The 20,707-nt window shown below is 39.7% G+C and overlaps 1 protein-coding gene across 4 annotated transcripts in view; it reads left to right on the top strand.

The window, feature by feature from the left end:
- NISCH (nischarin) overlaps positions 1 to 13,694 on the top strand; it is a 33,811-nt gene extending 20,117 nt beyond the window's left edge. For 2 of the 4 annotated variants that reach the window (XM_084214724.1, XM_084214723.1), the window contains exons 9-21: positions 846 to 914; positions 1,351 to 1,536; positions 1,711 to 1,839; positions 2,260 to 2,373; positions 3,261 to 3,369; positions 5,930 to 6,051; positions 6,913 to 6,968; positions 7,450 to 8,757; positions 9,149 to 9,323; positions 10,475 to 10,628; positions 11,161 to 11,289; positions 11,653 to 11,814; positions 12,298 to 13,694. In XM_084214724.1, coding sequence (XP_084070850.1) covers positions 846 to 914; positions 1,351 to 1,536; positions 1,711 to 1,839; positions 2,260 to 2,373; positions 3,261 to 3,369; positions 5,930 to 6,051; positions 6,913 to 6,968; positions 7,450 to 8,757; positions 9,149 to 9,323; positions 10,475 to 10,628; positions 11,161 to 11,289; positions 11,653 to 11,814; positions 12,298 to 12,926 — 3,342 coding nt within the window. In that variant the 3' untranslated portion in view covers positions 12,927 to 13,694. Of the gene's footprint in view, positions 1 to 845; positions 915 to 1,350; positions 1,537 to 1,710; positions 1,840 to 2,259; positions 2,374 to 3,260; positions 3,378 to 5,929; positions 6,053 to 6,912; positions 6,969 to 7,449; positions 8,758 to 9,148; positions 9,324 to 10,474; positions 10,629 to 11,160; positions 11,290 to 11,652; positions 11,815 to 12,297 lie in introns of those variants that run through there. The other 2 variants (XM_084214725.1, XM_084214726.1) reach the window with 2 other exon arrangements.
- The last annotated feature ends 7,013 nt before the right edge of the window (positions 13,695 to 20,707 follow it).

Here is a 20,707-nt window from a genome sequence, read left to right as displayed (position 1 = left end):
AAAGCACAAAAACAAAATTTGGAGTATTTTGCCAATCAGCTATTTTGTAAATCAGCTATTAAGAAAAAAATTAACATTCATCACAAGGGTGTGGTAAAATATGACCATAACTTTTTACTTGAGCTACTCTTGTGAAACTGGAAATAGTTACATGTGTAGCTCAACCAGACATCATAGAATTGGAGCATAATTATCTTGTTCATAATTTTTTGTGATGTAGATTTAAAATGCTTCAAGTCTGTGTGCAGGTCTTAACTGGCCTGTCAAGGCAAATAAATTCTGAGATTACAACCAAAATAAAGCAGATGCAAAACACTGATGTCAGAATTTAGCATCAAGTTCAAGGTTTGAGACCGCCAAGTAAAAAGGAAAAGAATTTCTAAGTTAAAATGCATTTTCTATAAGTTTGTGTGACCTTGTAGTTGTTAGCTGGTGTCATCAGTAATGGACTTATTCTGGGTTTTGGTACTACTGTCTTTATCTAAGTTTGTGTGTAGCATAAATCTCTTGGTTTGTCTGCTTGATAAGACCGGAGCAGCATTAGTGAGTTTTATCTATAATTAGTGAGGATTAGCTAGGAGAAATTATTTGTCTTCGGTAAGAAGGCAGGCTTCAGATTAAAACTGAATGGTGCCCCTCAGAGTAACCTGGTTTTCTTATGAGCAGGAGTCAGCTCTTTTTTGCCCCAAGTCACACAGAATGCTTTCTTAATGCCAGAAGCTGGGAAGAGAGACTGTTGGGTTACACCTCTCCATTGCTTTTGCTGGTCAGCAGATACTGAAGGAAGTGTGGCCTGACTTAAAACTAAAGTGCATTTAACACATGTGGGTTTTTTTCCCTTCTAGAAATTAATTCCAAAGATTGAGTTCCTGGATTTGAGTCACAATGGGGTGTCTCTGGTGGAAAATTTACAGGTAAGTGATGCGTTTGAAGGTGAATTTTTTACCCAGCTGCTGAGACCTTAGAACACTGATTTTCATGCTTCAGAATTTTGTTGCTCATCTTCGTGGACAGTAATAGCTGCTTCTTTGTAACATGAAGTACTCTTTTAGTGATGCATTTCTTAACTGCTCCTGGATAATTTAATTTCTTTGCCAATATTGACATACAACATTTAGTTCTTAACTAAATTCATTCACTGCCAGCTGTATGGGTGGGTTGGTAAAAATGCAGTGGAGGAAATTCCATTTCTACAGGCTTTGACCTTTGTAATGAACAGTTTCAGGCCATGTCTTTCATGCTATGTAGTGTCCAAAAAACACTGCTGCACAATAAAATGAGGCAGCCATAAGATAGCATCTTTGTTCAGTTTTAATTGGTGTATGACATGAATCTTCTGTGCTGTTGTAGCATCTGTACAACCTTGTTCACCTGGACTTATCCTACAACAAACTTACATCACTAGAAGGTGTTCACACAAAACTGGGAAACATCAAAACTCTGAATTTAGCAGGAAATCAGCTGGAAAGGCTGTGTGGTCTTAACAAACTGTACTCATTAGTCAACTTGGATCTGAGCAACAACAAAATAGAACAGGTAAGTGTTGACTTTTGGTGTCAAAATGTGTGTTAGATCAGAAGCCATTTCTTATAGTGGATCAAACTGCAAATAAATAAAAGTGGCTGTGATTTTTCCTGGTTGTTGTTTGTATGTAATCCATGGAAGAAATGCTCAGTCTGTGTTCATGCTTTTATTCTCAAATACTTTCAGATTGATGAAGTAAAAAACATCGGCAGCCTGCCATGCTTGGAGAAGGTGATGTTATCCAGCAACCCACTGAGCATCATCCCTGATTACCGCACCAAAGTCCTTGCTCAGTTTGGAGATAGGGCCTCAGAGGTGAGTCCCAGTGCTGCTCTTCTCACCCTCTCTTCAGCCAGTTAAGGGAAGTGGTGCAAAGGCTCTGAAAACCTGATGAGTTTTTGGCGTGCATTGGAGAAGGTGTTTGGAGAGTGAAACCTTATTAATGTTACTCAGCTGTGCTCCCAGATCTAAATGAGCTTTTACCCTGCCTCACCGGGTAACAGTCTGTTAATATTGAAACACTGTTGTGCTGAAATGGTGTTAAACTTACCAAATGTTGCTGAGTGTGCATTAAAGTGATATTAGCTCAAGGTCTCGTGGTAATTGTTTCTGTGTAATGGTTACAAAGATGCACTTGGTTTGCATTGAGCTGTGGTAGTTTTTGATTATTCTGTTAATAAAAATTGGAGAATGCCTCATTTGCAATACTTTTAGATGTTTTAATTTTTTTTTTAGGTTTGTTTGGATAACATTGTTACCACAGAAAAGGAACTAGACACAGTGGAAGTGCTAAAAGCTATTCAAAAAGCAAAGGAGGTGAAATACAAACTCAGCAACTCTGATAAAAAGGTGAGTCTGGTGCTGTGAGAGTAGTAGAATGTGCAGATTACAAAAGCTTACAGAATTACTTCTTCAAGTTTGATTTTCACAGAATGCACTAAATTTTCCTTAGTATTAAAAGTGCATTTAGTGCATTCTGTGAAAATCAAACTTTTTATGCTTTGTGTTTTAATGTGATATGAACTTTTAATGTTGCCTCTTTTTTCCTATTTAGTTTTCAATGCATTTTTGGTAGTTATCTGACCTTCTATTTGTGAGCTGGCTTGGGAGAGAGGAAGTGGGAGGAAAAGATAAAATGACTTAATGGTGTACACAGTGAATTCACAGTTGACCTTAACAGCCATATTTTGTATCTTACACAAGTATTGCAGAGCTGTGATTTTACTGCTTGTGTTGCAGAGTACTGAAATTACTTCCCCAAACTTTCTTCCTGTGGGTATTCAGCAGTGGGAGAGAATCAGAAATCTGAATTCTCCTTGCCTTCCCTCATACCTGGCTGTGTGCTGTGTAGTTGGTTAGTCTTGTTTTGGAAATCAACGTAGAGACAACGAAGAGGGTCTGTCCCTACAATGTAGAAATCCTGGTTTCATTGTTTTGACTTGTGACACTGCCAATTCTGTCAGTACAGTGGTTAGTCAGTGATAAGAATGACTTCTCTAAAAGGATTCTTAGTGGAATTCCACCTAGTGTGAAAATTGAGACTTAGAGGAGGTGACCACCCCCACCACCGCCCCTCCAAAAAAAAAAAAAAAAAAAAAGAGAAAAATAAAAAAGCTGGCACTAACTTTCCTTTTACTAAAACTGAGAAAGCTTGTGTGGACTTATTTTAGTTCAGGATCTCATGTGTCCTGTGTATTTAGTTTTTTTCTTTAATTGCTGCGTACTTTCTTTATTAGATCAGTGAGGACTCCAGGCTCACTGCTGCCAGCTCCAAATCAAACTGTTCTTCTCTTACTGTTCGTCCTTCCTCTCCCTCTCTGCCTCGTCCTGTCAGCTCCAGCCAAGGTAATCATGTATGTATCGTGCTGCTGGGCTGAGCCTCTTGGTTCTGCTTTTCTAAGCTGCATTGATATACATGAATATTATGTGCATGGATTTAGGGCTTTCAAGACAAGCACAAAGACATGGTAGAATTGGCTTTGAAAGTGAAAGTTGTATGGAATGTGACTCAGCAAAACTGGCCTGTAGTTCCCAGTAGTGGTTAAGTACCTCAAGTGAGAGTTTGGATACAGGACTTTTTACTGCATCATCCTGCAGATGATGCCATTTCCAGGTTTAGAGTCATGCCTTAATGCAAAACTGTGGCATACTGAGAAATATTTTTAAACTGTTTCACTCTAGCCATTCTTGGTCTGCAAAATGTGAGCTCAAGCAGCATATGTTCCATTAGTGCTTTTTGCAAGAGGTGCATTTCTGTCACACCAGGGGGAAGATAAAGAAAGGAGATGAGTAAAAGACACCTGTGGGATTAGTGTTCTGGCTGAGCTGGTGATTTCAGCACATCTGTTGTGCTCTATAGTACCTGCTGACCTCACCTCAAGTTTTTTCACTGTGTTTCAAGTGAATGTGCCTGCTGCATTAGGAACTTAGAAGAATGACTTAACTTTCCTCTTTAGCCCATCGGACTGACTTATGTGAATATTCACTTGTGACTGAGAAAAAGAGATAAAAATACTTGCTGGTTTTGGCTTTTTTCTGATTGAAAAGTGCAGTAGAATATGCATAGTGAGAGAAGACTTCATACCCATCTAAAAGAGCAGGGATTATCTTAATTTCTTGGGGTGGCACAGCTTCCTCTTGCCATTAACAGTGGATTGGTGGATAAGGGAGAGGAGCATTCCTGAGGAGCTTGATCTTCGGAAAAAGTCCATTGCTGTGACTTCTGCAGAATCAGCAGAGGTTTCTTTGTTCACTCTAGAAAAATGAAACTGTTCTGACAGCATTTGATTAAGGGGCAGACACCTAGATACACATTTAGTTGCTATTTATGTACTTTGCCTTTGTAGCCCTTCTAGATAATTTTTCATCTGCAGAAAAAAATGCCAGTTTTTCCAAAATCAAGTAAATGCTTGCTTTAAAATATTAAGCACTTGACAAACTGTCTCAGTTCGGTAATTATGTAACAACCTGCTGTTTTATACAGGACTTCCTGTAAAAATATATGTCAGCAACCCCTGGGACTGTTTAAATTATTTATCAATAGATTTTTTTCTACTACAGTAAATGTTTAGGAGCAAACAAATCTTGGGAGAAAAGAAAATACAGATTTTTCTAAAGGACTTAGGAGTTCTATAGAGTGGTATAAGAGTCAAGGTTTATTTACTGTAGTCCTTTTCCATAAAATTCTTTCAGTAAAATTTTGGGGAAGGATTTTTTAAAAAATGGGAAAATGAGGGCTGTGCAGGCTGTTTCTCAGCTTCAACAATAAAAATGTATGATTTGCTACATATCGAACTATGAAGGGTTGCTTTCAAAATACCAGTTTTGAGAAATCTATTTTAAAGAAAATGGAAATATGCTAAGCAATTAGTTTCACTGTTAGACCTTAAGTCATGAATAATGGAATTAATTTCCTGATTTGCTGTTTCTATGAATTGTTTTCTCTGCATTTTCTAGACACCATCTGTTTCCGTAACATATTATTCATTCTTAATGTCATTGGGAAATGGCTTATGGAAAAAGATTAAATATTTATATAGGAAACAGAAAATCAAAAATAATGCTGTCATGTTCTGGTTTTCCTGTCAATTTGAGTTTCCTTCTTGCTAACGCAGTATTTTGTTCAAGTAATAAATACCTCTTGTGTTTCCTCTGGCCATGAGATGTCTTGGTGTAATCTGCTGAACTTTACCATCAATCCAGAAAGATGCATACAGGTTTTTTATACTCAAGCCAGAAACAGGTCCACACTGTAATTTTGTTGGTTATTTCCATATTTAAATACTTGAGCTGGCTGGCTCAGTGACAATACTGAAAATTTATTTGCTCTGTTGTGTCAGCTCAATGCTGTGAATATCAAACTGACAAAAAGTCAAACATCCCTGCGAATGTTGCCTTGTATTCACTCATTATAAGTTTTTACTGATGATTCAGCTTTGAACCCGTGAAAAAGGTTCCAAATAAGGTGAGATAATATCTTGAGAGGCATTTGAGAGATCAGAGCTTCTCAGTCTGGTTGAATGCTGTACACAGATATTACAGATATTGTCCCGTTGAAGCTTGCAGCAATTTGGGAGTATGCTACAAAGTTCATGAAGAGTGCCCTGCCAGCCTAGCAGCTGACTAGTTCTGTTAAAACTGAACTCTGTCAAGATTTCTTACACCAGAATTTGAGATTCAAATTGATTGTTAGTTTGAGAAAGAAGCTGTAGCAGTCTTTTTCAATTAAACTAAAATTCTGCTTGCTTTTTTGTCCTGGCTATTGTGTGAAGATATCCTTTAGCTTTAATGATTTATGATTAGATCTTGATTATACAGTTTTAATCCCACCTGATTGGCAGATACTATAAGACATTTATTTTTGTTTTACTTCAGTGATTTAAAGAGTTGTTTATATTTGTTCTAGAAATAATTTGTGAAGAAACAGTCCTAGCCAGCAGTTTTTTGCAATCCAGTGATTTGACTCCTACAGACCATACAGTTCCCCAGAGATGCTTTGAAATACCAGACTCAAGATGTAAAATTCAGGTAATTGCCACACTTCTGTTTATATGATAGTATTTTAAAAAGCTTTTGCAAACTTATTTCTGATGTTAAACTTAGATTATCATAGGAATCCATAGCAAAGGGTTTTTTGCTTCTCAGAGCTATTTTAGTGGAAGAGGAGGCAGCCCCAAATTTGATTCAAGGGTGTTTGGTCCAGCTTATAAATTAAATGCAGAATCCAAGTTTACCAGAGTTGCAGAGAACTGTTGCCACTATCGCTTTGAGATGTTTACCCAGTACTAGTATACCATTATTTAGTAGCCATTTAGATGCTGAGTGTAAGAATTGTGTCTTATCATATTACAGTATCAGTTTTTGAAAGGTGATTCTCTTGCTTGTAGAGCAGAAGAACCTTCTCCCTGTCAATAGGCAATGGCCTTAATTTGTCTTCTTCAATCTCCTCCTGTCTGATAACTTCTGGTTTGTGATTTCTTTTGTGCTATTGGAAGCACTCTTCATGCGCATGGCTTCAAGGAATAAGACAGGAAGACTTGGTGTCTCTTCCTTTGCTACCAGTGTAGTTGGTCTTTGTCAGGTTCCCTTAGTGTTTGGCTTCATGTTACACTAATTCAGTAAAACTTTGTAGAGTGCTGAAATGCCTGGGTCACAGGTTGGATCTGTTCTCAGGTCAGCAGCAGAGTTCATTCTTCTTCTGCCTTAGTTGGATGCCCAACCTAAAGCAAGCAGTATTTTTTGGTCCTCAAAGGATGGCTTTTAAGCTCCTTGTGAAAACAGCAGGACTTGGCCAGCTTAAAAAGCATGAGCCAGCATTAACTTTACTTCTCATGTGTGATGAACTCTTAAGTTGTTTAAAGCTTCCTGATGTTACTTTCTTCTCCTTAGGCACCTGCCTCTTTATTGGCTTCAAGCAAAGAGTATGGTGGTGGTCATCATGTGTGGTAAGCTACATAAATAAATTCTGGTTTAAATCCTTGTTAGCTTTTGGGTAATAACAGTGTAATCTGTTTTCTTAAACACAGCCTTTAAGGCAAAACAGTCTCTTTCATTGTATTCTGCCTCTGGTTTTTTGAACCAAAAATATGTTTTTAACCTTTGAACCCTGGAATGCAGCTGGTGGTTTCAAAACCAGCAATGGCTGTATTGTTTAGTCCTTTAGCTTGTGAGGTTGTGCTTACTGGGGATGGGAAAGGAAAGAGGAGTTAAACATTTTAGTTTTTACTTTCTATAGGATTACACACTACCAGCCTTTAAAATCAGTGGCTGTGCAGTACAAAGGTGTTCTACAAAATGACACTGATTTAACTGTATTAGCATGAGCAAATATCAAAGTTCTGAGGAGCAGCACCGTGAATTGTAGGTAGCCATAACTGTTTTTAAACTCAAGTTTGTACTTACTGTGGCTTCTTCTCTCTTTTGAAGTTTGGAGAGAGAACACTGTGCAGTGCCTGACCCCTGTAACACCATCATCTTGCCTTTTAATTGTATGTCCTACACTGCCACCAACCAAGACTTTATCCAGCACCTTTCTGCCTCGATAGTGCAGGCTGTGCAGAAATCTACCCCCTCTCCCACAGAGAATAAAGGAAGCCCTGTGGGTAATTCCACAACCACAGACAAAGCAGATGGATATTTTGAAATGGGACTTCATGAAGGAGATCAGACTTTTGAGTTCAGTGCTACTTTGGATGCTCAATCATCTGACAACATAGCAGTGGAGAGTGTTGACATAGTCAAAATTCTCTGGAGCTTTTCAATTCACATTCATAAAGGACTCAGACAGTTTGCTTCCTGTTTGGTTTTGACCGATGAGATGCTAGCTGTGTTTGAGATTCCTCATCAGGAATTGAGAGGAAATTGCCAGCACATCCCTTCAGCCTTGAAATTAACACTGTGTTTTCCCTACACTGATCTAATAGAATTTGGCTTTCTCCTGCCAGAAATCTGTTTAACTCTGAAGCTGAAAAACAGTGACCACTGCTTGTTTATTGTTTCAGACTCCCAGAATCTTCAAGACTTTTATTCCTGTTTACAAACGTGTTGCTCTCAACACTACACATCAGTGTTACCAAGCTCCACATGGTACTGTAGAAAAGCAAATCTCCAAGAATTTCTCTGTCAGCTTATGGAATTGAATTGCATTTCAGCTGAAGATGTTGAAATAAAAGGTTGTTTCCCAACATATCTTGTTTATGGGAATAAAACCAATGTTCAGAAAGTCTTGCATCAACCAGAGTCAGCTGGCAATAACAAGGAATGGTCAAAGAATGTTTTGTGTCCTGCACTTTATTCTTCAGTATATAAATCCTCTGACCAGAGTCCCTGTGTGGTCCATCCTTGTTGGATATTTCTAACGCCCCAGCATTTGTACATAGTAAAGGTGGATTTCAGTTTACTGCCAGGTAAATGTGCAGGCACAGAGGAGTTGGGAAGTGTATTTAAGCTGAATAGAATTCCATTGGCATCACTTGTGCTGCATCCAACTCACGGTGCCACGCAGCAGAAGGGTTCATTTTTGGATGGACACGTGCTGGAGTTGCTTGTTGGATACAGATTTGTTACAGCAGTGTTTGTTCTACCTCATGAGAAATTCCACTTTCTAAGAATCTACAGCCTTCTAAGGACACTGCTCCAGGATGTTAAGACCATTATTATTTTCAAAGCTTCAAGCAAATTGGATGCTGTAAGAAATCATGCTGTGGAGGCAAACAGACACGGTCAGGCAGCCAGGTAATGGTTCCTGTGAAAGGTCTCTGGCACAGTGCTTGATGTGGCCTGGCCCCTGTGTTTGCTGCTGTCATTGTGGTTGGGTTTGGACTCTAGTATTGATGAAATACTTCTGCATTGTGCTAGTCTGGTGTAAGTGTGAATGGTTGTTCTGGACAGATTTTTTTTCTGCAATGTAAAATGTAATTTCTGATGGAAAGAAGCTTCCTATTTCATGTGCCTGCAGGCTGAGGTCATAGCAGGTCGACAGCTATGGTCAAGATATAAATAATTTAAACTATTAAAAATTTAAGTTACCTGGTTTTAATTTTTGAATGAAATACATATATGTTTGAAGGGAAAAAGTTGTGTAGATCTTTACATTTTGATTATTTGTGTTCTGGATCTTTTCTAGTTTTTGCAAGCCTCATCTGACATTGTCATCCTTATACCCATCTGAACTTCTTATGCAGAAGATAACAGAAGACAACCAGATTCCTGTTCACCTTCATGTTTCTGTGTCTCTGCAGTATGTGGCTGGGCTGAAGGGAAGAGCCCTGGTTGAATTTTTCCACAGCAACATTGCAGAGGTATCATATCTATATCAAGTGTACAAAAATATGCTTTGTGACCTTTCTGTACTATACAGTATCTATAAAAACTTTCCCAATCAAATTTAGCCACAAGAATTAGGCTCTGAGAAACCTGAAAACATTTTGATCAGGAATCTGTGTGTTATTCCATTTTGGGTTCCCTGCTATAGCAACTGGGATCCTGCAAGGCATATTTTGCCTTCAAGATCTGTGATGCTGAACAGGTGAGTATGCTGATTATGTATTGAAGATGTGATTGCTCCAAGAATGTTCCTCTATTTTCTTTAAAATGGCAAAATAGTAGGAATGAAATTATTTTGGCATGGTTCTTAGCTACATCAATAAGTAAGTGTTCTGACATGTTTTTGTAGTACTGTGCATGACTGCAGGTACTCCAGAAACATGAACAGATAAACCTGATTTCTGAAAAACATTAGATTGAAAAGTCATCATCAATTACCCAAAATCGGTGATGTGGCTTTTTGGGTGATAAATCACTGTGATTTGAGTACAAATTGAAAAGCTTGAGAAATAGGTACATTTTTCTTATTCCCTTACCTCTCTTCCAAATGTTTCAAGTAAGCACAGTTACAAGCTGTCCTTCTCTTTTTATATCAGGAGAAGTGATTAAAAAAGCAGGTGACTCATTGCAGGGTTCACAGTAAGCCCATCAAGTTAGAAGCTGGAAAGATGCTGAGTTTGAGCAGCAGCTGCAGTGGCAAGCTGTGCTCATGTCCTGTCTCCAGGGTCTAATCCAACCCTCAGAAACACCTAAAGGCTCAGCAGACTTGAGGTTTGGGAGGCCACTGCTCAGCTGGTGATTAAAGTTTTGCCTGCAGTGTTTGCCCTAAAAAGTCTTTCTTATAAATGAGATGTTTTTCTGTATTTTTCCTAATTTTGGTTAGAAAGCAAGAAATAATTTGCTTATAACAGAAAAATAATTTTCTTATATAAACACAAGATATTTTCAGTGGCCATTGTGGCCTCATTTGGCAGCTTTGAGGTGAACTACCTCTCTTTGACCAGAGCATGTTCAGAGGCTTAAGATCTTGAAGTTGTTTCTCTGGGGGTTCAAAGTTGCCTCTAGGGTGATGAAATGTCTGAAATATCAAGGTTTATGTGTTTATGAAATAAAATTTACATCTTAGGTGGAAAATGAAGAGTTGAGACACCTCATGTGGTCTTCAGTTCTGTTTTACAAGACTCCCAGTGTGGAAGTGATGGCTTGTGTGCTTCTCTCAACAAAAGCTATTTACTTTCTGTTGGATGATTCTTTCATTCATGCAGATGAGCACCAGTCAGGTAAAATAGTTACTTTGATCCTTTAATCACATTACCAGCTTGATCCCTCTCTGTGTTTGTCCTCAGTCTAAGAACCAATTTTGGTGATTGTTCTTAATTAGACCTCCTAGTTGAAGGTGTCAGTATTTGCAAAAGGCTTTTATGTTCAAAAAACAGGGTCTTGAGTCATGTCTGCTTCTCAGGCAGACCCTTTTAGCTGCCATGGGGATCTGTTCTTTTCTCCTGTCATTTCATAGTCCCTCTCATAATGAAAATGGAAAGTGAAAGGTAATGAACCTCATGGTGGGCATTCAGTTAAAGTGTGTTATTAGTGCATGTGTTGATTTAAATCTGGTGTGTGAGAAATAATTTTTTAAATGTTCCTAATAAAAATTATTTGTATTTTGCTTGAGAAATTTTCAGCCACTGTACCCATTTTTTTCTTAATTTCTTCTATTGTCAGATAGGTATTAGATTGTAATATAAAAATTATGCTTATGGACAGAACAATCTTTTTCTTTCTACCTTTTTATCATGCATGCTACTTTAACAGATTTTTGGAACAAAGAAAACTCAGACTGTGAAAACAGTTCTTTCCACCTCTCTTGCTGCTTTGTGCTAAAACTTAATGATCTGCAGTCAGTAAATGTTGGCCTGTTTGACCAATACTTCCGAATTACTGGTGAGTACATCTTGTGCTTTAAGCTTTTTTCAATTTTATTTTGTTCTAGTCTTTTGAGATGAATCTGTGTCTTTATTAGTGAGATGGAAGAGAGGTTTTCTGATGCTCCTTTTTCTTGAATCCCCAGAGCAAGATTTGAATCATAAGTATACATTGTATTTTAAATGAAGAAAAATTACGTATTTTTTGAGGGATTTGTAAGGATTCTGTTGTTGTTTTCAAGAATTTGGAAGATTTCTGAATAGTGATGCATGTTCTCAGGAGAAATAATCCTTAAAAAAAATCTTTTCTGATGACAGTAGCATGTTGGTTCAAGAAATGGTAATGCCACAGTGAGTAAATTATGTTCTGTGTTTTCCTCAGGGCATTCTGCAGATCACATTGTCACCTGCCTGACAAGAGACAGTTACAACACTCACACCTTCATACAGCAGCTTATGGCAGTCCTGTCACTGCTTGCACGCACTCCTTCACCTGAGCCAGTAGATAAGGACTTCTACTCTGAATTTGGGAGTAAAAACACAGGTGAGTCTTTTCTACATGGTATGACTTATTTAGGCATCATACTCAAGGCTTCACCTAAACTGTTCTGATTAAAAACTCTCTTGAGGGACACTTATGCAGCAGTCATTTCCTATTAGATACTTCAACTAAACTCTCTGACTTTATTTATCTTAGATGTGCCTTATGTGAGCAGGATTGCTAAATGTATGTAAGAGTCTTGCACAAGTGAAGTTAGTGACGGCTTCTTGCTTTCACCCTGGACTTAGATGGTTAGAAATTTGCAGAAAAGTGTGTTGGTAATGCAAGAAGGACTCTGGCAGAGACCTGCAATCCAAATACAGCTCTTCCAGTATTGTTTATAGGCAAAAGCCATGTATCAATAGATACAAAACTGAAATTCTTCCGGCTACAACCGGCTATCAAGCTGCTTGTTGTTTATCCTAGTACATTAAGAAAATATTGTATAGCACTAAATAGAGATATAATAATGTATGTTTCTTGCAGGAAAAATGGAGAATTATGAACTGATTCACTCTAGCAGAGTAAAATTTATTTATCCAAATGAAGAGGAAATTGGGGACCTTGCTTTTCTAGTGGCAGAGAAGATGGATGGTTTGACCAATCTTCCATCCCTCAACATCCTCCTGTATGTGTTGGCATTTCAAGTAAATCACTTTGAAGGATCTGCTCAGAACACTAGTTCACTTCAACCTAAAACACTGATACTGACCAGCTCTGATTTGTTCCTCTTTGATGAAGATTATATCAGTTACCCACTACCTGAATTTGCTAAGGAGCCACCAAAGAGAGACAAGTACCAGCTTGCAGATGGAAGACGAATCCGGGATTTAGACAGAGTGCTCATGGGGTATCAGACATATCCACAGGCCCTTACATTTGTGTTTGATGATGTTCAGAATCAGGACCTGATGCAGAATTTAACACTGGATCACTTTGGAGAAACTGATAGCATCCCAAAAGGAAATTCCAAACAAGAGGGCAGCAGGAGCAGAGAGATCCAGTGGTACATTTTTATCCCAAGTGCAGAAAGCAGGGAGAAATTAATTTCATTGCTTGCAAGACAGTGGGAGATCCTGTGTGGTAGGGAATTGCCTTTGGAACTCACTGGGTAGTTACTGCACAGCCAAGTGATTTCAGTATGTATTACAAGGTAAGGCACAGTGAGTAAGTAGATAGCACCTGTCAAGTTCTCTTTGTTTTCATGAGGAGCTGACCTAGACTCCTTTGCTCCCTGGTGCAGTGAACATGTAATAGTACATAGAAATATTCTGAAGTGTCAACTGGGGACTGACCTTCTTGTACAGTCTATTTTTATGCAATAGTAGGTAGTGAAAAAAACCACATGAGACATCCTGGGAAACTGTATGGAAAATTTAAGGAGTCAACACTAGATATTCTGTCGTCTGGGGCTGTTAAGGTTTCCACTATTTTTCTGTATATATCAGTCTTGCTGTTCTATACAAATTCTAATGTGTAAATAAGGGTAAATGCTTGTGTATGTTCAAGTGCAATGTTCTTTGTACAAGAAGTATTTTGGGTATGCTGCTAATGCTTATTATTTAATGATCTTACAGTTTTACATATGTTTTTCCTTGAGGCCAAGTGTAATTATTTGCTGCCAATCATTAACTTAACAGTAAAATTTGAGCCACAAGCAGGTAACAAATTTTCATATGAAACTATTTTCACAGGCATTCATTTTCCTTATCCAAGGATAAAAGAGTTGCTTGGTAAAGATCCCCTCAGTATTGTCTTGAAAGTGGAAATACCCAATGTGGGTATATCGGCATTTTGTCAGCAAATAATGGATTTGTATCTCTGAACACAAAGTCTTTCTTTTGCCTATCTTGTCAATACAAATAAAGTGTAATTTGACAGTTTTCTTTTGGCCTTGACTTTATTCAAGTTTATATCTTGTGTTTCCAGGATACCATATGGCAATTCAGCAGCACACATTCTGTTCCTAGAGTGCATTGTAAAGTATGAAATGTGCAGCAAGATGAAAGAAGAAAATAGTTCATTCTGCTACAACAAGACTGTTAGTCCAGAAATACAGCTGAGTCATGGAAACTGAGGATCTGCAGCCTCTAAACACAATTTGAGGATTTATTTCAAGTACTTTTGCCTATCTGTTAGATAGTAGGGATTTTCTTTCTAAGCTGTCATGTTTAACTTGACAATTCCTGTGCCAACAGCTTTTAGCATCTCCCATGACAGTAAAATCCCCACTCACTATTATGAAGACAGATATTGACACTGAAAAAGAATGTTCTATGTCCAGTGGGATTAAGAAGGGAAAAACAGTTTTGATACTTATGTGGCAGCTGATGCTGCTTAAAAGTGGTGCCCCTTAAACACACAGAGAAATCTGGGTTGGAAGAGACCTCGGGACACCCAACAGTCAAGCTTTAAACAGGGCAATCTTCAAGCAGATTGCTCAGGGCCTGGTCCAAACAAGTTATGAGTTTTCTTCGAGAATGGCATGTCCACAGTGGTGTTAGGAATTTGGTGGTTTCACAGAGCATTTTTCCATGCTGTTGCAGAGCTTGGTTGTGTTTTTTGGATTTCAGAAGCCAGGAATGTTGCAGTCAGTGCAAGAATGACAAAGACAGAGGCAGCCAAAGTCAAATTGTATTGCAGGATGCAGTGGAGTTCCCTAAGAAAGCAGAGATGAGCATAACTGGAGTGCAGCTCTGCTCCCAGTTTGACAGAGGAAGCCTAACTCCTTAAGCTTAGACTGAACTGAACAGTTAAGGTAGGTACTGCAGGCTCTTGGAGAAAACGAAATTTTTCTGTACTTCTCTGAAATCTTAAGGTTGGTAATGTTCATTTAAGTTTAATTATCATTGGGTAGAAAAAGCTAATTTCTAAGTTAAACATCCTAGGAATAAAGTAATTAAAAGAAATCTTAGGTCTTCACTAGTTCTTTCTGAAGTAGCTCTGTTAATCACTTACTAATAATTGTCCAAGGTAACACTTGAGGAGCCTGTGGCAACTTATACAGTCTGATTTTCAAAAGCATTTGAGGACTTACCAGGTGAACAGGTAATTTACAAATGAATTTATAAGTGAATACAAAGGGAGTCTGTAAGGAGTCCTCTGGAACTGCATGGGATTTGGGCCAACATGGACAGATCTGTTTCTTATATGAGGATTATACTTGTCATTGCTTCTGGATAAGTCAGCCCTGCTTCCATCTTATAAATACGGGCTGTTCTGGGGGGTGCCCTGTGCTCGAGAGAGACATGAGTTCTGTTCTAAGCATCTTCTGTAAAGCTCAACTGTTTAAAGGTATTTTAATACAGTAGTGGGTATCAGAGAATCTTAGAGTAAGCAGGAATAACCCCCTGCATGTTACATACTTTTAGCAGGTAAGGCTTCTTTTTCATATTTTATTGCAGAAAAAACATCTCTGGTTAAACTTCAAATTCTTTTTAAGTTCACATCTGTTTAAAACATAGAATCTGTGCCTTTGGAACATATTACTCCAGGAAATAGCTGCAATTCCTCCTTTATATCTTGGTAAGCATTGATCACATTTCAAGATTAGTGAAATGTTCAGTGCATACTGAAAGTATGTACTGAACATACTGCAGTATGTTTTGATTGTTGCATTAACTATCTTACCTGTGATGCTATCAGAATTGTTTATTTTCAGGGCATTTTTTCAGTAAATCACCTTTTATTCTCTGCTAAGTAGAGCATGGGCTATATAAAGCTTTTTCCTTGGTACTTCACCTCTTTTTCCATTTTTACCTAGAAAAAATAGAAACGACAGCCCAACCAAACTGCAAACAAGAAATCCCCCCTCTCCCCTGCTACCAGATATCTGATCCCTTGCTCCTTTCATAGAATCACAAATGGTTTCTGTTGCAATGGACTTTCAAGATCATCCCATTCAAACCCCCCTTCCATGGGCAGGGTTGCCACCCCCGTGATCGATTTTTCCAAGGACTCCATCCAGCCTGGCCTTGGACACTCCAGGGGTGGGGCATCCACAGCATCTCTGGGCCACCTGTGCCAGGGCCTCTGAGTGAAGCATGTCTTCCTTACATCTAATCTAAATCTCTTTTCAGTTAAAAAACATTCCTGTGGTTGTATCACTGTCTGCTGTGGTAAAAAGTCCCTCATTAAAAAACCCTTTAAATACTGATATCGCTGCAGTCAGGTCTCCCTAGAGCTGCTTTTTTTCCAGCCTGAACAGCTCAAACTCTCCCAGCCAGTCTCCAGAGGAGAGATGCTCTGTGTTAGAGCCTGCTGGAGTCAGTGCTTTGTGGGTGTGCCTTTCTGTTCATTTAAGTGCAGTATTAAACTGAAAATTTTCATAAACTCTCATTTTTCAGTGCCAACCTGTTGTCTTTGTTGTTTAATTTTAATGTAGTGTTTTGTTAAGTAAGTGAGGTTTTCTTGAAAATGTACAATTATTTATCTTGAAACTAAACTGATTGCTTCAGTTTAGTTCAAAGATTTCCCAGAACTTTCCACATTTAGTTTCTACAGAAAGCTCTGCGGAATGAAGTGCTGTCAACAGCCGAGGTCACATAGAATAGTCTTGATTTCTGCCTCTCTTTCTGCAAGAGCACTACAAAGCCCTGCAGGAATATTCTTCTTTAGTAACCTTTGTCCTCAAATTCTTTCCAGCTTCCAACCCTTGTTCAACATTAAGACAATATCTGAGTAGCTGAAGTTATGACCAGAAACACACAGAGGCAGGTGGGGGGACCTTTGTCAGGAAATATCTCCTGAACTCTCAAACTTCTGTGTTCAGGCTTTGCAGCTGATGTAGAATTTTGCCACCCTAGGCAGACCCAGACAATTACTGTTCAGTGTCATCTGCCAAGGATCTGCCCAAAGGTTTTAAAACTTCCCTTGTATTACAATTGAAAAATTGTAAGTGAACCTCATTAGGAAGGAAAGTAAGTGAGGTGCTGACCTGGGCTACCACTGTTTTCTCTGCAAGAAGAAATGATAGTGTGACCTGTGTCCTGTCCTGTGTCCATTCCTGTGCTGCTTTACAGAGCTCTGCTCTGCCTGGTTGTGGATATACTGCACAGTCATGTATTTCCATCAGCCCCTCTGGCTCACCTTCTTGTTGTTATCAGGCCTGATAATGAGCTGGGGTTTTTTAATTGGTGTAACACTAAGTGCTGCTTCATCTTGCATTCTGATCAGAAAGTTTACTTCTGCAGAAGTAATCTTCAAACATACCAAATCTTAGGCAGAAAGCAGCAACATGAGGAAAAGCAGGTAAGTTGTGGGTCAGAGCAGACTACAAGCTTCTGTAGCATAATGTCCACCTGATTTTAAAGGGCATTTAGTGACTTGGAAAGCTAAAATTTGGTGATAAAAAGGGAGAATGGGAAATTCATTAGATCCAGAAAGACTGGCAAGACTGGCCAACACTGGCAAAATCTACCTGAAGAGGTGCATGAAGAGCAGTAGTCAGAGTAGATGAGGTAGGCACCAAGCCCTTGTGCTTCAAGTCTTCAGGGTCTCTGAGAGGGGATGACAAGAACCCCCTAGCATCTCTGAAGTTGCTGAAAATGCAGAGCTAGCAGGATTCTGACTCCCATCTCCATCTGTTCTCAGGCAGACATTCAGTGCTGTCCGTGGCAAACTGTTGGGTACAGCTTGAGTCAAGCACATTGTAGGCCCTTTGTATCCCTTACAGATAACAGGGCCTGAAGAATCAGCAGCACTTCATGGGAGAGCTCACTGCCTCTGCCATCATGCTCCTGTCAGCAGGTACTGAGATTCAATAGCTCAGCTATTGGAACAAACAGTTTTACCCAGAATTCTAATTAATATTTGGTACCTGTGGGCAGTGTAGAGTCTGACTTTCCAGTACAATCCCAGATTAATAAATGGGAAAGGTACAAAACTAAAACCAAGAGACAGGAAAATGTTGCTGGTTTTCACTGCAGCAGAACATGTAAATGAACTCAGAGTCAAGAGAAAGTGATAGGCCAGACTTAAAGCACTTATCTACTGATGTTGGGACTGCTGCCCATAGAGGTATGGAGTAACAGGATGTGAGCAACCATGACAATTTCTTTCTACGTTGTGCCACAGCGTTGTGCTCAGGCAGCCCTACCTGCCTGCTTGGAAGTGGACTACTGTGTCTGTGTGGGAAAGAGAAGGATAAACAGACTCCTATTGTCTGTGCAATCCCTGCAGGTTTTTTTGCTTTTATGAGCAAACCTTAAAGTTCTAGTTCCTTCCAACTTGCCAAGAGGAAAAGAAAATTAGGGTTGTGTCCTTGCATCTTCACCAGGACCCTGAGGGTATGTTGGGTAAGTATGGTTCAGCTGGCCCCATTCCTAAACACAAGCACTATTGGCTTGGTCTGCTTAATCCTTTTCAGACTCACAGCCTTACAATTCAGAGCAAAGGGACTTAATGTCCTTTCCCAGCTTTGCCAGAAGTGCAGAACAAGAGTTCTTTTCTCTCTGTGGATGTAACCAAATGGTCAGTTCCCAGAGAAGCTGTGTGGCAAGGTGGACTGGATAGCAAATCACTTGCCTTGGCTCTGTAGTTTCTAAACAAAAGATTTCAATAGCAGGAAATTGCCCAATCTGGTCAGAGCTGCAGACACTTCACAGAGCAGAGCTGGTGACCCAGCATTTTAAAACACCGTGTGTGGCACAGGCAGGCAGGGAGTCTGGGACGGTTTGTAGCCTTATCCTTTGCCTTTATCCAGGTGGAAGTTTGGTTTCTTTTCCTGTGAAACGGGTTGAGTAATTTTTGCCAGCAGATTCTCAACTTTAAATGTTAATGTGTACAAAATAAAAATTCCAGGTCTTTAAAAAATTGCTTTAGAGGACTCAGCTTGTCATTGATGCATAAATAAAAAGAGAGGGAATTTTTCCCTGAGAGAGAAAAATCCTGAGCTTTTCTGCTGCTAACAATCTGCTGATGATGGGGGAGACTGAGCCCACAAGGTCAATTTTGAGTTTTGTAGTCATCTTGAAGAAGTCAGGGCCAGAATTTGAAGATGTTTCTGAGACCCACATCTGTGACTTCTGCTAAACCAGCCACCTTCTGTTAAACTCTGCCCACCTTCTGTGGGCAAGAGACACTTGACAGATAAGTCGATCTCCATGCTTTCTAAAACAAATAAAGTCCATGTGTGAAACCTCACAGATAAACACACTGGCAGGCAGTTGACAACTCCTACTGTATGTTTTAAAATTGGATTTGCGCAATCCTATTTCAATCAAACATTGACTAGGATGTGAACAAAATCCTCCTACCCTGCCTGCACAGGGCTGTTTGTGTATTCTGTCATCAGATCTTTACAAGCCTTGCCTAAATTTTCTTTTTTGATGAAGGCTCTCTGGCAAATCTCAGGATCTTGCTTTATGAGATTTTGGGGGTTTGAAATACTTTGTAGAGATGCCTCTGTGCATGAGTGGGTCTAGTATTTAAATAAGTGAGGGAACTGGGGTTTCTATTTGTTGACAGTTTTGAAGAGTATTGGACTAAACAGTGGAATCAAAAAATTGATCCAATGCATTTTGCCTCTAAGACATTAAGTTTTTATAGATGTCATCCTTGAGAAAATACTTTTATCTGCCTAGGAGGAATCCATCTATGAGAAGAGAACAGAAACTGTGAGTGGAGCAGTAATTTGGGTTTGTTTAGCTCATTTTTGCTTCCTGTGCTGTTTCTCTGCTGGTGTTGTCATCTTTGATGACACTGCCAGCTGGAACTGCTGCTGAGAACACCTTGGCTTCTGTGCACTGAACATTACTAATGGCTCTTGGCCACCTTTCAATTTATTGGTGGTCAGTGATTCACCTTCTTACTAATTTCCAGAATCATGGAGATCCAAAGTTCTTGCAGATTTTGGTGTTCCAGCTCCAGCAGAGGTGGTCAGCAAAGTTTCCATTCTCTCAGAGCAGCTCATAGGCAGTGGCTGAAACACACACTGCTTATGCTGCTTGGTCAGGAAGGCAGGGTCTAATGACAGATGACCTTTTGATTTTTCAGTTTATGCTCTGCTGTTGTACAATGGCACTACTCACTATTTGCATTTTTAGCCTGTGTATTGCTTTTGTATTGCTAGTCTTTAATTGAGGTGAGGTCAGATAAGGAAGCTGGCTGTGAATCTTTTGATGTTGCTGTGAATCTGATTCATTTAATTCAGACAGGAATTCCACCAAGCATTTCTCTCCCTTCCTGGTTTCCCTGCAGTAGGTCAGATACAGTGATGATAAGCAGCAGTGGAAAGCCCTGGAATCAGTCTTGGTGTGTCTTTTCTTGCCCTGTGCCATCTTCAGTGCTGAGCCATTTAGAAAACTGTCTGAAGGCCCATTAAAGAATCCAGTGGACCTTCAAGTGCCCCAGGGTGAGCTATTTTCACCTTAAAAACTTATCAGATATGTGTGGATGCTGGCAACTTAATCCCTGTGTCATGCAGCCAGCTCTTGGAAAACCCAGCCATCTGCACCATCCTCCTGGGGCAGCATGGAGCAGAGGAGCAGCCTCATTCTTGTTTCCATGGGCAGCTCAGGGCTGTGACTGGAGGCCAAGAAAACACTGTACAGCTTCCATTCTCTACACAAGTGTCCCCACTGCCCATTTGTGACTTTCCCATCCCACCAGAGCTGGCTGAGCCATGATACCTCTGCCTCATTTTGAAGACCTTCAGGGTACCAAATGGTTTCCAGAGCAGTGTGAGCCCTCTGACCTTGACAGGGGGGCACCAATTGGGCAGCGACAGTCCCAGGGCTGCAGCTGTCCTGCAGGAGGACAAGTGGGCTGAGCTCTTGGGTTGAGCTGTGGGCTGGTGCTGCTCACATGGGTTGCAGTGGATGGTTGTGTGCCTTATCTGCTTCCTGTTAGTGCAGGATATATAGCAGGGCTGGCTGTTCATCATGCTGCCTTTCCC

Source organism: Fringilla coelebs (assembly GCF_963513975.1).
Source record: "Fringilla coelebs genome assembly, chromosome: 13".
Taxonomy (NCBI): Eukaryota; Metazoa; Chordata; class Aves; order Passeriformes; family Fringillidae; genus Fringilla; species Fringilla coelebs.
Note: the sequence above shows the minus strand (reverse complement) of the source record. Positions and strands in the feature narration are given on the sequence as shown.